Here is a 16506-nt window from a genome sequence, read left to right as displayed (position 1 = left end):
CACGAGGGCAGCTCTGCTGTGCCTCATGACGAGCCGAGCTCGTCAACAGCACAGCGGGGCCGTGCGCGGCCCCCATCCCCCCCGCACAGGAGGGGGAAAACACCCCACAGCCAAGGGGTTAAAGAAGAGGGATAAATGGTACAAACAGCTAACTACATTCCACGAGAAAAAAACATTAAATCAGCTGTACCACAAAGATATTGCTATGGCTATTAAAAAACAAAGCGACAGCGAGATCAAAAGTAGACTACAGCAATGCCATCTACTCTGGAAGTTAAGCCAATATTCAACGATTGCATATCTTGGAGAACACAGCAGCCGCCAATGTGGTACAGGACATTCCAGCCCAACACAGAGGGCCCCAGATGATGACGGGCGTCCACTGGCTTTTGTAAATGAGAAAATTCTGTTGAAATGGCCTAGGCTAGTATTGGAAGCAGTTCATAGTGCTGCACTATTATCAAAATATAGGCTGCAGATATAAAAACCAGCAAGAGAATAGCTGTCCAAAGATAAAAAGATACCTGCTCAAACCATGATGGATGGTTCTTATGTAGATGGGAAAGTTCCCCCACTATGCGGCTACAATATGCAATAATCTTCTGATAGAGATCTACCTTTGCGACAACTTACAGTCCATCAGAAAAAAATCTATTAAAAACTCAACTGGTCTACTAAAGCTGAAAACCAATGGGCCCTGCTTGGAAGCCATAAGGTAGTAAAGCAAGTTTAATTAAAATGCTGGTGACTACTTTGTATTGTGAACCAATTATATCAACAGAACATTGTTTTATTAGAACTAAACAGTAGCAGGATTAAAAGGTCTTAAACATGTCATCTTATCGAAGGGTAAAAGGCATTACGGACACAAACATTGGCAAGGCCAATACATCTGGTGTCGGGTGCCCGCCTTTTGGCGTTCTCATGGTTCTGGTAAAACGTTATTGTTGCAGATGCTAACAGGCCCTTACCAGTGTAAAACCAACACAAACAAAACATGACTTAAAGCAAAAATACTTTTTGGGTCTAAAAACTCACACATTATCATAGGAGTCCTTGGCACTGAAAGGTATTACTTATGCAGGTATGCTCATTAAGAAAGAGCAGAAAGGAATCGCTCACAATGTTAGCCAATGGTCGATGTGGGCTGGAGAAAAACGTGAATGACCACAGGCCAATGGATGAAAGAGGATGGCTGAAAGACCCTTGAAGTCCATGGCATAATACAAAATGACAGGGCCTCTCGGCAGAATGTAACGTGGGGCTCTAGAGTCTCCCAGGATGACAGGTAGTTCTTGATCATGGACTAAATGAGGGTAGGAAGGCCCAAAGGGTTGAGAGCCCCATAAGGGGTTGAGGACGCCCACTGCCTTACGCACCTGCGATGCAGCTTCGCTGGGCCTATCTGCCAGCGATTTTTATATAAGTTTCTGCTCGGGAAAGTAGAGTGGCTTTTCTGCGCGTTTAGCTATTTCATATTCCAAGCCATTGCCCATATTCTGAAGGTATGCAATGGCATGGCTGAAGGGCTGATGCAGGCGCCCTCCAATAGCAGGAACTCTGGTTACCCACGGAGCCTCCGTAGCACCCCTGCTAGATATATATATATATATATATATATACACACACATTTAGTAAAATCAAAGTTCCGGTAACGCTAGAACTAAAAATGAGTGGTTGGTATTAAAGAGGTTTGTGGGAATGGGCTCCTGCTTTCAAGCACCTGAAATATCGTAATTCGTAAATATATTTATCAGTAAATAGCCCAACAAATATGCAAAACCATTCATGAAAAATGCAACCTTTATTTTTTCATAAGTCATTTACAAAACTGTTTAAGTTTACAATAGTGCTCAATAAGAATCGTAGGCTAGAAAGTAATGCGGACATCCGTTTAAATGATATTGTATCTTTTTACAATTTTTGATTTCGTAATTTGGTTTTCTACCACGTCTTTCAGTTCCCAAAAGCCTACCCAGAATAAAACACTATGGAAACTAACAATGTTTAAACTTGAAATACAATGGAGTATACATCTACTGTAAAATGCACTATTAATTCCACAAACTTTAAATAAAAATATCACCATTAAAGCATGTGCTTTGCCTTAATTTCCAGTGACCAAGTACAAAACATAATAAACTGCTATCACGTAGATGCCGTTTGGAGAGCTCTACTGTTTGCGCCACTATACTAACACTAAGGGCGCCATCACAAATTACAGAGGGAAAATGTTTCTTCTATAGACACCACTGCAGGAGAGGGGGACTCTAGAAGCACCTGAGCGCCAATTAAAATATCTCACTGTTGAGCTTCTTCATATGTTAATGTGTCTCATTAACGTTACATTTTCCTTCTTTAAAAGAGCGCCAATACCCTTATTTTTTATTCAATTAACTGCCATACTTCATTAAAAGCTATCTTCATTTCACAACAAATGCTGGAAAACCAAGCTTTTGCTGTATTTCAACCACATCTTTTACATAGGAGTTGCCTTCATTCTAGCAATTAGCCCGTTTTATGATCTCACTTTCATGTGCATTAAAATGTTCCATGTATGCAGTTAAAACAATTTATACATATACATGCACATTAGCAACTGCTTTTCAACTATAGGGAGAAATTCCCAACCAGATAACATTGGCATTTAAAATCTTCCTACATGTTTTTTTCCTTTTTAGTTTGGTAACTTATTTCTTTAAATAAAGTAGCACACAATCAGCTTGCCAAATCATTGAAGAAAAGTGCATTTAGATATCATAAAACATGTTCTATTTCTCTTGTGTGAGGGATGTCAATATGTTCTCCGCACACAATTCAAACAGTTTATCAGAGAGATTCAGAATAGTGTTAAGTATATGCATGCATTGTACCATGTCTATCAGTATGTTAAACATTGCTAGGTACTATGAAAGCAGCAAATGAAATAAGAAAACTACCAAGAAAAATCTGGGAAATAGGAAAGGCACTCCACAGAGCTATGGCACACACAATAGAACAAGCATTAGTAAATCCAACAGACTTGGCGATGGCTGTAAACTTTTGATTTTGTCAAAATTTGCTTTAGTTTTGTCATGATTTTTTAAAAACTATTGATGGGGAAGCTGATGGACCACCATTAATCTACAAAAAATGGGTAAAAGCAGAAATACGTTTTTGGTGTCAAAAAGTACATGTTGCCATAGTAAACCCTGTCACTTAAGGGAACTTATGTGTGCATGTGCTCCTTGTGAAAAGGCAGAATGCTGTCTTTCACAGTGAAGTCAGTCAGTTGCTAAAGTAGGCTGATGTAGGCGGAATAACATGTGAATGGCACAATACTGGTTGAAAAGGGCTGGATTAAAGTCCCTAACATTTTGTATAACATGCTTATAATTTTAGTACAATCAAAAAATCAAGGCTAAAAAAAATAAACAAACAGCAGAATTCTTAGTAGGTCAGCAAACAGGGAAACATAGGGACATGAATGTGAGGCTGGAGGAAAAATTAAAACTGTGCAAGACAATGCAAAAATAATTTAGGATTCACAGTTATGAGCTATGCGGGGTTCCAGATTAAATGAACAACAATGAAGGGCAGATACACATAAACCCATTTACAATGACAGAGGTCCAAATGAGTTCTATGATAGAATAATATGACCCTAGAGAGAGGTGGTGCCATCCTCAACAACAACAATGTTCAAATATTCGAAAAGGATTATTTAGCAAAACGGGATCAATGGTGCACCTAGAGACTGATTAGATTAGTGATGAGGATATTAATGGAGAATACTTGAGAAGAAAACAAGGGTCAAAATACCAGAAATGGCCAGGTACATAATACACTCCAGCATGGACATAAAATTAGTCATGGAAGACAAATCTGAAGTATATAACTTGGAGACTAAGGAAATAGAACTAGGCGGAGGAATGGACGAGATCTAAATATAGCGTGTGATATTCAAACATGGTGTCATGACTTAAGCTTCAGGTGAGACTTGTAAACTAACAGAGGCACTGGCTAAGCAACAGGAAGCAACATTCTAGCCAGTGAGTCTATTCTGACAAAGGGAGATGTCAAGAGTTGAACAACAGAGTCAGTTTTCTCTATGACATTTACAACAGAGTGATGAGGATCCACTATAAGACAAACTAGCCTATGGAATACCCAAGCAGAATGGAAAATATAGAGTGCACTCGAAACTCTTGTCTAGGAAGGGACAGTTTTGGTTTACTTCTGTAAAGATTAAAATTATGCACACACACTCACAAGGAGTAATGCAGGGCAGTACAAGACCATGACACTGAAATGATATGTCTGAATTGTCTTTTTGATAACAGTGGGGGAGGCTCAAGCAGGAAAGGTGATGTTTTACTACTATGTGCATCATTGTCCTGGAAGAAAGTTCTCTACAGACTGTCCAGATATAGGTTACCAAAGCGATGCATGATGTAGAATGAAAAGTCTATTATGCGAGGCTACTTATTGATACATGTATGCAAGAAAAGGAAGTAGTAGGGGGCACAGAAGGCACAGTCAGAATCCTCAAAGAAAAGCTAAGCATTCTATAAAAGTAAGCACTAGTCGAATTTGAGACCAGAGTATAAAACTGCACACACAGACAGGAATGCAAGCAAAACAAAAATTAAAAATATGGTCACAAACGAAGTAGAGAATCCTTAATACCGTAGTCTCAAACTAGACCTATTTAAGCACATTTTGCTACTTCATAGCAAATAACGCAGTAAAGTGCTACCATCAGAGGAAAGCCATTTCAGGACAGAAATGTCTTATTGAAGAAGAAATTATCCAGACTTCATGGGGAGGGCGTGGCCATTTCAGCCCATTTCCAATTATTATTTAAAAGATGGTTATTTTTATAATTTGCCATTTGAAATTTTATATATTACAAGTAACGGAATGATGACCTAAGAATTATTTAGACATTCAGAAGTATTTCCTACAAACCAACTGGAACAAGAAAAATCCACCCAAATATATTCCATATTTGATGACAATTAAGTACGAGTCAATGTATTTTCAATTTGAGTCTTAACATTTACCAGGACTTTATCTTAAATAGGTGAACTGTCAAACAACATTTGCTTCCAGATTTGATTAATTCAATAAGACTCTGGTACTATGACCTCAAATTCTGTACTGCTATCAGAAATATTTTGTTTGAAACCATCTAGTTCTGCCTGGGGCGTGAACACATCATGCCAGCTCATAGGCTTCGATGGGGATCCAGACTCCGCTGCTTGACTTACAGACCTTTGTTTCACAGTCTCAGTATTACGAACAATGTCATCATTCACAACAGGAACGCTGGTCGAAGGATGATCATTAATAGTATCTGGTTCCTGTTTAATTTGTGAGGGCTTGGCTGGGTGGAGACGATAAAGCCTCGTGTCCTTGGACGGGTCTTGACTATGGGCTGATCTCATGTGTGTAGTAATTACTTTATAGTCAATGAAATAATTGCCACATGTCAAGCACTGATACCTTTTCATCCTTGTGTGACGAAGTTCATGCTTTGTACGGTACTCTGCCAAAGGAAACACTTTCTCACAGTAATGACAATGATATTTCTTTTCCCAAGAATGACAATTGAAATGTCTTTTTAAACCTCTTAAACACACATAAGATCTTTTGCACACAATGCAAATATAGTAGACCTTTCCTTCAATACTGAGCTCGTAATGGTCTTCATGCTTCACCTTTATGTGTTTGCTGTCTGGGGGACCGTCAATCGATCTTAGCAGATCGACTGCTTCATCTTCATCAAGTTCCTCCTTAATTGGAATAACAATGTCATAGGTGTCTTCACCAATGTTTGCGTAAACCTTGCAGTCATTTGACAGCCCTCCAAGATCAGATGGCGTATCTAGAGTGATTATTTTCTTTCCATCCATAATGTGCTGCAATCCTCCTCCTGTACTTACAAAGTCTTTGTTGCTTCCAGAATTAATAGCTGCAACTTTAATTTTGAGCTCTCCTGATGCCAACTGTGGCTTCTGAACTGTTTGCCTATCACTGGATGATTCTTTTACTCTATTTCCCTGCTGATTAAATGAGCTTACTAATGGATACAAGCTAGAAGGCCAATTGCTGTTCCTAAGGCTCATGGGGCCACTTAGACCATAAGATGCCACACATGGTCCTTGAACCTTTGGTCCATTATCTGATGCTTCTTTTACTGGATTTTTATGTGCACTGGTCACTGCATATGAGCTTGTTGGCCAACAGGTGTTATTAATTGCCACATGGCTATTATCAAGGGTATTTACAGATGAGACCTGCTGTACAACTACATTTATTGTTGGGGAGATTAATTGCTGGGGAAAGGCGGTGATGCTAGGACAATTAAGGAGAGGTTGATTTAGTAACACAGTGTTAGGAATAATAAGATTCTGAGAGGAGCCAAGTGTTGCAATACTCCCTTGGGCTTCTCGTGGGCTGAAGGTAACAGATACATTAGGTGAAGATGGTTTATCACCTTTTGAGGGCGAAATGAATGGAGATGTGAGCTTTGAAATAAATGCTGTTTCAGCAGAAGTGCTACTACTGGCACTCACATTTTGTTTCAGAAACGTAACTGTATCTGAAATTGTCTTTACTGGTATTGCAGCATCTGTAAAAATACTTTGAATTGACCCTAGTTTTTCTAAACTAGCTTGCGGCGATCTTTGGCTTGACAGGTCAACAGATAAATTAGATTGAGATGGTCCATCTCCTTCGGAAGGTGCAAAGGGAAGAGGATTTGGTTTTGGGTTAAATGGAGTTTGGGGATTAGTACTAGTGCTGGGGCTTGTCTTTGGCAACTGAATTGCATTTGAAATGGCTGTTTCTGTCGCAACTGCAGTATTATTTAAAACACAGGGTTTTGGAGGAACAAGCTGAGAACAAATAATGTAACTTGGAGTTTTCCCCTTTGAAGTAAGTTCAGTTTGAGCAGAAGCTGAAGCATTACTGTAGGCACTCGTCTTCTGCTCGGGCAATGCAACTGGATGCAATCTAGTAGTTTGTTGTGCCATCTCAGGATTTAAAACGGGTGGTTTTGGTGCTACAATCTCAGAACAAAAAATGATATCCTCTTCAAAGTCTTTTCCCTCGTCCTTGGAATTTGCAAGTTGCTTGGTTTCCTTGAGCTCTTTATCAGACAAAATAGCCCCAGGTACCACAGGCACTGCATTAATATGAATGTCTTTGTCAGGTACAATGTTTGTTGTGATAGGCTTTTCATTACCATTATCCTTTTCATCAGCCTCATAGGGTGAGAATTCCACACTGTGGTCCTTGATAAAACTTTCCATGCTTTTCACCTGCGATAGAGGCGCACCCAGATCAGCAAGAAATTGAACTCCTAGCAACTTGCCAGTTCTAACCACTTCTTGCAGCATATCAGAGCGGATCCGAACAATTTTTGAACTGTAAATATAGCTCAGAATTTCTGCAAATATTTCTGCTCTAACAAAACTCAGTTCAACCACTTGACAGGCCACAGAAAACTGCTGGTGAAAGTATGTGCTGGCCGAAGAAAGAATATTTTTGTGGGCTCTAAACTTTTTGTCCTCCACGATAACAGTGACATCGCAAAAGATTCCTTGGACACGCTGCTCATTTAAAGATGACAATAGTGTACCACAGTACTTGGGATCAGTGGCTGTAATCAGTTTTCGGCGCTCCATGCCTATGAAGTGGAGGAAAAGAAGTGAATATTAAAAGATTTGGATCCAATAGATGAAATGCACATTGTTACACTCTGTACTGGCCCTGGGATTTCGTATGTCTTACAGGCTATAATCCTTGCAAACATGAAACAACTTTTCCAATCGATAACAAGCACTGGAAAATCAACAGGCCTGGGTTTGATGTGTGAGCATATGGAAATGCAGCTTTTGCACTTTAAAGCCAGAAAAACGAAAACAGGACGATATTGAATGCTCGCTTGCCTTTATTGGAGGCCTTTTTGTTTCTATATTAGAGGCCTGTTTGTTTCTATGTGAAAAGAAGGTCAGATGGCAAGGATATTGTCCTTTGATTTTATGTTGTAGGCTCAATTGTCACCCCAAATTAACTTCACACAGAAAGAAAACAGGACTTTAATGAAGGCAAGGGAGGCTTCTCTGCAGACCAGCTTTCGTTTAGGCGGCACTTATGAGAAGCTGCGGAAGAACTGGCAGATATGAGGAATGAACTGACAAGGGAAAGAAAGGAACAAGGGAATGGAGGAACGAACAACATTGAAAACGATAAGCACAGCAGAAAAAGAGGAAAGACCTAAGAAAGAACTGAGAGGGAGGAACAAAGATAACAATACACAGGGAAATGAAGAAGGGAAAGGAGGTGTTGGTAGGAAGAACTAGTTGCAACACAGGGGAAAGCGGGAGGGTCAAGAAGAAGGAAAGACGAAGGGGAAAGTGACATGATAAACAGGTGAGAGAGATGGGTGAGTGACAGCAACCATCGGCCAAGACTAGAAGGGAAAGTGGAAGGGACAAGCTACGAGGAGCCTACAAAGGCCTGTAGTTGTGCAACACTCTTTTATCTACATCAATGCAATAACTCTATTGGAGATGGAAAGACACGCTAACAGCCTGTAGCTCTCTAGGCCGAGCCAAGACGAACGGTGATTGTCAAAATCAAGCCAACGAGTTAAGAGAGTCTTGCTAAGAAAACAAGCATTTGGAATGCAAAAGGTCTCGCATTTGAGCTATTAGCATTGTAAATGACAATGCCTTTGATGTAAGTGTTTTGAAAACCATCAAGCTGTGCATAAACATGCACTTTGTACTTATGGTGGTTGCTTATGAGAAGAAAGGCTGGCAGTTCCTTTGCCTCTTTTACTGCGAGGAGCTGCCATCCAAAACAATCAGCCAAACAGCATTGTTTTAGAACAAGAGCAATAATCTTTATTAGGAGTGTAAACCAGTTCTCCTAAAAGTGAAAACACTGAAACCGTGCAGTCTGATGCAGTCTGCACGGTGCATCAGACTGCATCTGGTGACTGCAAATTAAAGTGTATGCATTTTGAAAAGGAAACACAATAAAGTCACTTGCAAATTAATCACACTGTCACTAGAATTACAAAACTGTTTAGACTAATTTTACAATGCTTTGCACCCGTTATTTTTTGCACTTATCTTGGCAATTATTTTAGAGCTTACATAGCCTACCTTGGTCTCTGGCATTTTTTTGCTCAACATTGAGAAGCTCCGTCATGAAGTCAGGCCTGACAGCGAGACATGATTTACTATCTCAGGGCAGAAAAGGATAACGGAACCGAAAGTACTTTGGTAGCTTATGTGCTGTGAGTTTGGAAAACAAGATCCCGGGAGCACCAGACGGACAGTTTAGAAAGCTCACATGACGAACAAATGATGCAGAGCCACATACATCTAAATTAGCTGAGCCCAATTAACACTTCTGTGAAGGTTCACTGAGCTGATTACCAGCTGTGAAGATCTGCTCATGGCCTTAGTTTAGTTGAGAAAACAGCGACCTCATACACAGTTCAGTAAGTACCACAGAATCAGTGACTCAACTGCTCTTTTGGTGCAAAAAACGTTATTTAAAGAGTTCCTTAAGATGGAGTAGTTTCTGTCCTGTAACTCCAGTTCTGTAGTAGGGGTATCTCTGTTATAGTCATAATCTAGTGAATAGTCCCGCCCATGTGCGTGGACCCCGGAGCAATCAAAAATAATCTCTTACAGTGTCAAAAAATGCAGAAATGCATAGACACTTAAGAGAAATTTAAAGACAGATAATGCAGCCAAAAAAGGCTACACTGTCCAGTACTTCAACTAGAAATTCCACCACAAAATCCACAAAACAACAAAAGCCTGTACAGATTTCCATTGCTTTAACAGCAAACTCCCTCAGGAATGATAGAGAGAAGAACCTGGACAGACAAGCCCCATAGGCTGCCATTATGTGGCTTAAATAGGATACTGTGCCTTTAAGGAACCTTCCAGAACCTTCTCCCAGTATCCCAGAATGCATAGCAGGTCCAACTTAGCCTCAGTTCTTTTTGAAGGCGTAAAAACGCCAGACCTGTAGCATTATGCACCTGAACAAATTTCCACCGGGGAGGAGGGCGGGCGCTTATGACTATAACAGAGATACCCCTACTACAGAACTGGAGTTACAGGACAGAAACTACTCCTTCTGTAGTAGGGGATCTCTGTGTATAGTCATAATCTAGTGAATAGAATGGCAAGCCCATCCCCACACCAAGCGGCGGTGGAGAAGAGAAAATTACGCCACTATTGTGCTTACAGATTCCGCAGCGAAGCCTGCCCAACCTGAGCGTCTGCCCTGGCATCAGTGTCCAGGCAGTAATGCTTAGCAAAGGTATGGACCGACTTCCAAGTGGCCGCCTTGCAGATCTCTGCGAAGGGAACATTACGAAGCATAGCTGTCGTGGCAGCCTTGCCTCTGGTGGAATGAGCCTTCGGTTTACCCCCTAAGGACTTATTAGCTTTGCAGTAACACAATTGTATGCAGGACACAATCCACTCTCGAGATGGACTTTTTAGAGGTAGCAAGACCAGTCCTGACAGCCATAATTGATGAACAATTGGTCTGACCTACGAATATCTTTAGTCTTATCAAGATAAAACTTCAGCACCCTTCTCACATCCAGGGAATGTAAAGACCTTTCCGCTGGAGACGAAGGATTCTGAAAGAACGTAGGTAAAGTGATAGTCTGGTTGATATGAAAATCAGAAACAACCTTGGGAAGAAATTTAGGGTGAGTACGCATAACAACCTTAGCAGCATGAAACACAGTATAAGGTTCTTGGCAACACAACGCCTGAATCTCACTCACCCTGCGGGCCGATGTAATGGCCACGAGGAACGCCGCCTTCCAGGACAGGTGCTGCAACGAAGCCTTATGAATGGGTTCAAAAGGCTCCTTCATCAATCTGGACAGCACCACATTCAAGTCCCACGAAGGCGAAGGAAGCCTGACAGGAGGGAACACTTTCTTCAAGCCGTCCAAAAAATCTTTGATCACAGGGATCTGGAAGAAGGAAGTCTGTGAAGGGCCTTTCCTGTAGGCAGTCAAAGCAGCCAGATGAACCTTAATGGAATGGACATTAAGGCCCGACTGCGCCAGATGTAGTAGATATGGAAGGATGACATCTTCCTTGCATGTCGTAGGGTCATAGTTCTTAGACTTGCACCAGATGCAAAACCTCTTCCACTTGTAAGCATAAGAAGTCCTAGTGGAAGGTCGCTTAGCCTCCTTCAGTATGTCCATACAATCCTCTGGGAGATGCAGATGGCCATATTGCACTATTTCAGGAGCCATGCCGCCAAACTCAAAGACGAGAGGTTGGGGTGAACCATCCGCCCCCCGAACTTCGTGAGAAGGTCCGGCCTGCACGGCAGCTTCATGTGAGGAAGGAGAGAGCGGTGAAGCAGGTCCGTGAACCACCACTGTCTGGGCCATTCCGGGGCAATCAGGATCATCCGCGCCCTGGACTGGGACAGCTTGATGAGAACCGCCGGAATCAGGGGAATTGGTGGAAAAGCGTACAGAAAGCTGTTCGACCAGTTGATCCATAACGCGTTCCCCAGCGTCCCCGGCTGGTAGTACCTGGAGGCGAAGCCTCAGCATTTTCTGTTTTCGGCGGTGGCGAACAGATCCACGTCTGGAGTTCCCCACATTGCGAAGACTTCTCCTAGTACTTCGTCGTTTATGACCCATTCGTGGTTTTCCTGAATGAGTCTGCTCAGTTCGTCTGCCTGAACATTCTGCACACCTGGCAGATGGGTGGCCGTTATCGACAGTCCTCGAGCAAGAAGCCAGTGCCAGATCGCCTGCGCCTCCTGCAACAGAGTGCGCGAACTCGAGCCCCCCTGCTTGTTGAGGTAATACATCGTTGTCGTGTTGTCTGTCTGAACAAGCAGAGAGTTGGTCTGAAAGGACGGGTGAAAAGCCTTCAGTGCCAAGTGCACAGCCCTGAGTTCCAGGAAATTGATGTGGTACGTGGCCTCCGTCTGGGACCACGTCCCTTGAATCTGCAGGTCTCCGGAGTGCGCTCCCCAGCCCTGGAGAGAAGCATCCGTCACGATAGTCTGTGTGGGAATGTCCTTGTGGAAGGGAACCCCTCTGAGGAGATTCTCCTTCGAGCACCACCACTTCAGAGACTGAAGAGCATGTAGAGACAGTCGTATCTTGTCGTCCCAGGAGCCTCTCCTCTGGTCCCATTGGTCCTCCAAACACTCCTGCAGCGGTCTCATGCGCAGCCGCGCATGTGGCGTCAGGAAGATACACAAAGCCATCGATCCCAGCAGAGAAGACACCGTCCTCACTGTCGTGGATGGAGTAGACATGAGAGTCTGAACCTTCCGAAGGAGTGATAAACGTCGCTCCTCCGAAGGAGACACACTTGCTGACAGCGTGTTGATGGAGGCTCCCAAGTACTGGATGCACTGGACCGGAGTCGGGACAGACTTGGACATGTTGATGTGCAACCCCAGCTTGTTCAAGAGAACGCACGTCTTCTGGAAGTGCGCTTGAGCTTCCGAGAAGGAGGAGGCCTTGATCAACCAATCGTCCAGGTACGGGTAGACAAACACCTTGTTCTTCCGCAGGTGTGCCGCTACCACTGCCATGCATTTCGAGAATGTCCTAGGTGCAGACTTCAGCCCGAAGGGCTGCACCGTGTACTGATAGTGATTGGTGCCGACTTGAAAGCGCAGAAACTTCCTGTGTTTGCATGCAATGGGCACGTGGAAGTATGCGTCCTGTAGATCTATGGCACACATCCAATCTCCTCGTTGCAGCTGAGGGTAGATCTGATGCAACGACAGCATGCAAAACTTTTCTCTGCGAATCCATTTGTTTGCCTGTCGCAAATCCAGAATGGGCCTGAACTCGTTCCTGTCCTTCTTGCGGACAAGAAAGAACCGAGAGTAAAGACCTCTTCCTCGTTGAGACAGAGTTACGTCTTCTATCGCCCTTTTCCTTAGCAGAATGTCTGCCTCCGCCTGAAGCTCGCGCAGGTGATACTGCGAGCTGACGGGAGGAATCGACTGAGGAGGGCTGGTGAAACGCAGACTGTATCCATTGCAAACAATATTCAGCACCCACTTGTCCCGAGTAATTTTTCTCCACTCTGCCAGAAAAAATTGAACGCTTCCACCCACCGGAGCGGGTAACGGACGAGGGGGAAGTAACCGCTCAGGGTCGAGACCCGGCCGGGCCCTTAGACGCGGTAGAGGACTGCTGTCCACCTCTACCCCTCTGACGCTTCTGGAAGGGGCGTCTGTATTGCTGCTGCTGTTGCTGCTGCTGATGTTGTCCGGTGGACTGCCCCCTTCCACGACCCTGCGACCCAAACCGCCGTTGGAACTGGCGGTAGGGTTTCTTTTCCTTGGGCTTCTCCAAGCCCACCGCCGTCAGGGTCTCCGCCTCGGCCTTCATCCTGGCCATCTCGTCATCCGCGTGTTTTCCGAAGAGGGTATCTCCGGAAAACGGGAGATTTGCCACACATTGTTGTGCTTCTGGCTTAAGAGACGTCAACCGGAGCCAAGCATGGCGCCTCTGGTTAATCCCGTGGCAGTATCCATGCGCAGACAGCAAGGAGATATCCGCCGCGGCGCTAATGGCCTGGTTAGAGACCAGCATCCCCTCCTGGACGATCTCCATGAAGTCCTCTTTGCGGTCTCGAGGAACGAGGTCCGCAAACTGCTCCATTGAGTCCCATAGTGCACGGTCGTATCGTCCCAACAACGCCGAGTCACTGGCAGCCTTCATTGGCGAGGAGGATGTACCACACGCTTTTCGCCCAGCAGAGTCGATCCAGCGGCTCTCCTTGTCCGGAGGCACCGTGGATGCAGGGGAGGTGGCATGAAGCTTCCGGGCCGCCGTCACAATGACCGAATCCGGCGCCGGGTCCTTTCTCAAGAAGGCTGGGTCCGAGTCCGGAGCTCTGTATTTCTTGAGGAGCCTAGAAGGCGCAGACTTCACAACCGCCGGCGTCAGGAAAAGCTGTTCAGCCGGCTCGAGGAGCCCCGGCACCAAAGGCAGTAGGGGGCGAGACATGTGTTTCTTGTGTAATGTCTCAAAGATGACAGAAGGCGTAGGCGCTTCCACTTTGATCCCCAACTTCGCCGCTCCGCGCAGGAGAACCTCTTGGAATGTGCCGATATCGTCTATCGGGGACACCCTAGTCTCCGGCGAATCAGACAGCGTGGGCAAGTAAGAACGGGTCCCAGATGAGCGTGACCTGGACCGACGCCTCCTATGGCGATGCCTGGATCTCGATGAAGATCCGCGTCCACTCCTAGACTTGTCCCGTCTCCCCGAGCGAGACCTCGATCTCTTGGGCCTGGGACGGTCCGCCGGCCTCCCCGGTTCCGGAGTCCGAGGCTTCGGCTTCGATTTAGGAGTCTTCTTCGGCGGCGTCGGAAACTTGGGCATCGACACCGCCCGCGGTGGAACCGGGGGTGGGGGAGTCACTGGAAGCGGGGCCTGCGGAGCCGGTCGAGCAGGCAATGGAGGGGGGGTCGGAGCCTTCGGAGGCGGACCCCTTGGTAAAGGAGGCAGTGAAGGAGGCGCTGAAGGCTTCTTCGGGGTATATACCTCGGAATACGCCGTTCCCGGCGAGCCATCATCCTGTCCGGAATGTGGGGAGCCCCCCACAGTCCTGGGCCTGTCTTTTCGACCTCCTGACGCCGAAGATCGATGCCCAGACGGCGAGCCTGGGTCCCTAGACGTCGAACGGCCCTTTGGCGTCGACCGTTTCTCACTCCTCGACGTCGAACGGTGTCGACGTCTCGACGTCGACCCCGACCAGATGGACGAGCCACGGAATCTCGACGACGGGCGATGGTGCCTCGACGGCGACCTCGACCTCCTCGTACGTCTCGACGTCGACCTCTTGGATCGTCTCGACGTCGATCTCTTTGAATGTCTCGACGTCGACGTCTTCAGCGCCGGAGACTTCTTCCGTCTCGACGACGATGTCCTCGACGGCGAACGGCGGTGTCGCCTCGACGGCGAGCGCCGACGCCGGGTCCTCCGATGTCGACCACTCGACGCCGACGAGATCGACACCGGCTTCGACGGCGGCCGGAACACGTCCCTTGACGTCGACGGGCGACGTTTTCTCAACCCAGAGCCCTGGGGAGACCGGGAACTGGCCGTGGACCTTCCCCTCGACGTCGTGGTCATCGCAACTGACCCAGACGGAGATCTCGGGCGCGGGCTGGACTTCCTGCCCCTGGGGAGCCCCCCAAAGGCCTCAGCATGGGCAGAAGGAGCCCCTCCTGACCCACCTCGTGCCTTCAATCTTATTTCTTCAAGTCCCTGAAGTCTGATTTTTCTCCTGTCCTTCAGGGTCCTTCCAGAGAAGCCTCTACAGATCACACAGTCCTCAGGGATGTGGGAAGAGGGAAGGCAGAGGATACAGACCTCATGGGGGTCTGACTTGGCCTTCTTCCTGGAGCACTCCGGGCATTTGTCAAATAATGCTGGCATTATGGACAATAAAAGAGTGCAGGAACCCAAGAAGAAGTCACTAAAGTACTTTAAAAGCACAAAAAAATCGAATTTAGTGTAAAAACACCAACAAAACCCTTGAAAAGGGAGAGCTCAATGCTCCAGGGTCCTGCTTGCAGGAGCCGGAAAAAAGAACTGAGGCTAAGTTGGACCTGCTATGCATTCTGGGATACTGGGAGAAGGTTCTGGAAGGTTCCTTAAAGGCACAGTATCCTATTTAAGCCACATAATGGCAGCCTATGGGGCTTGTCTGTCCAGGTTCTTCTCTCTATCATTCCTGAGGGAGTTTGCTGTTAAAGCAATAGAAATCTGTACAGGCTTTTGCTGTTTTGTGGATTTTGTGGTGGAATTTCTAGTTGAAGTACTGGACAGTGTAGCCTTTTTTGGCTGCATTATCTGTCTTTAAAATTTCTCTTAAGTGTCTATGCATTTCTGCATTTTTTGACACTGTAAGATTATTTTTGATTGCTCCGGGGTCCACGCACATGGGCGGGACTATTCACTAGATTATGACTATACACAGAGATCCCCTACTACAGAAATATATTTTTAAATGTTGTTTTGTTTTAATTAAGGCTGCGGGTAATGTGTAAATTGGACAAGATCCAAACGGACTTAAAACAACTTCAGAAAATCTTTAATTATAGTGCATGGCAATGAAGACCATGTAAATTATGCTGGTCCCCATGATGTACCCCACACAGTGTTTAATAGGTGTGCTATCTATGACCAAGTGAGGAGGTTCCCATTTTTAGGTTTTGCCTGGCGAAAAGATGCGCTCTGCGCATCTTTTTCGCGCAGGCGAAAACCTAATGAGAACTGTAGTGTGGGTTTGGGTCGGCCCTCGTCATTCATTGGCTGGCTCCATAAATGGAGCCTAGCCATTGGACGAGGGGCCTGTCCGTCAATGCCGGACCAGAATCGGGGGCGTTCCCGAGATTCTTTGGCTTTTGCCGACGTCACGCGGCGTCAGCCGAAAGCCGATTCTCGGGAACGCCCCCGAA

At 45.5% G+C, this 16506-nt stretch overlaps 1 protein-coding gene across 7 annotated transcripts in view; it reads right to left on the bottom strand.

Moving 5' to 3' along the window:
- LOC144829510 (transcriptional regulator Kaiso-like) overlaps positions 1 to 16506 on the bottom strand; it is a 253207-nt gene that overhangs the window by 44961 nt on the left and 191740 nt on the right. For 3 of the 7 annotated variants that reach the window (XM_078688719.1, XM_078688717.1, XM_078688718.1), the window contains exon 2: positions 1786 to 7675. The exons of the other annotated variants lie outside the window; for them this stretch is intronic. In XM_078688719.1, coding sequence (XP_078544845.1) covers positions 5106 to 7673 — 2568 coding nt within the window. In that variant the 5' untranslated portion in view covers positions 7674 to 7675 and the 3' untranslated portion in view covers positions 1786 to 5105. Of the gene's footprint in view, positions 1 to 1785; positions 7676 to 16506 lie in introns of those variants that run through there. 7 annotated transcript variants of the gene reach the window in all.

The sequence above is a fragment of the Lissotriton helveticus genome, chromosome 4_1, assembly GCF_964261635.1.
Source record: "Lissotriton helveticus chromosome 4_1, aLisHel1.1, whole genome shotgun sequence".
In the NCBI taxonomy this organism is placed as follows: Eukaryota; Metazoa; Chordata; class Amphibia; order Caudata; family Salamandridae; genus Lissotriton; species Lissotriton helveticus.
The sequence above is the reverse complement of the archived record's forward strand: the minus strand, read 5'-3'. Positions and strand labels throughout refer to the sequence as shown.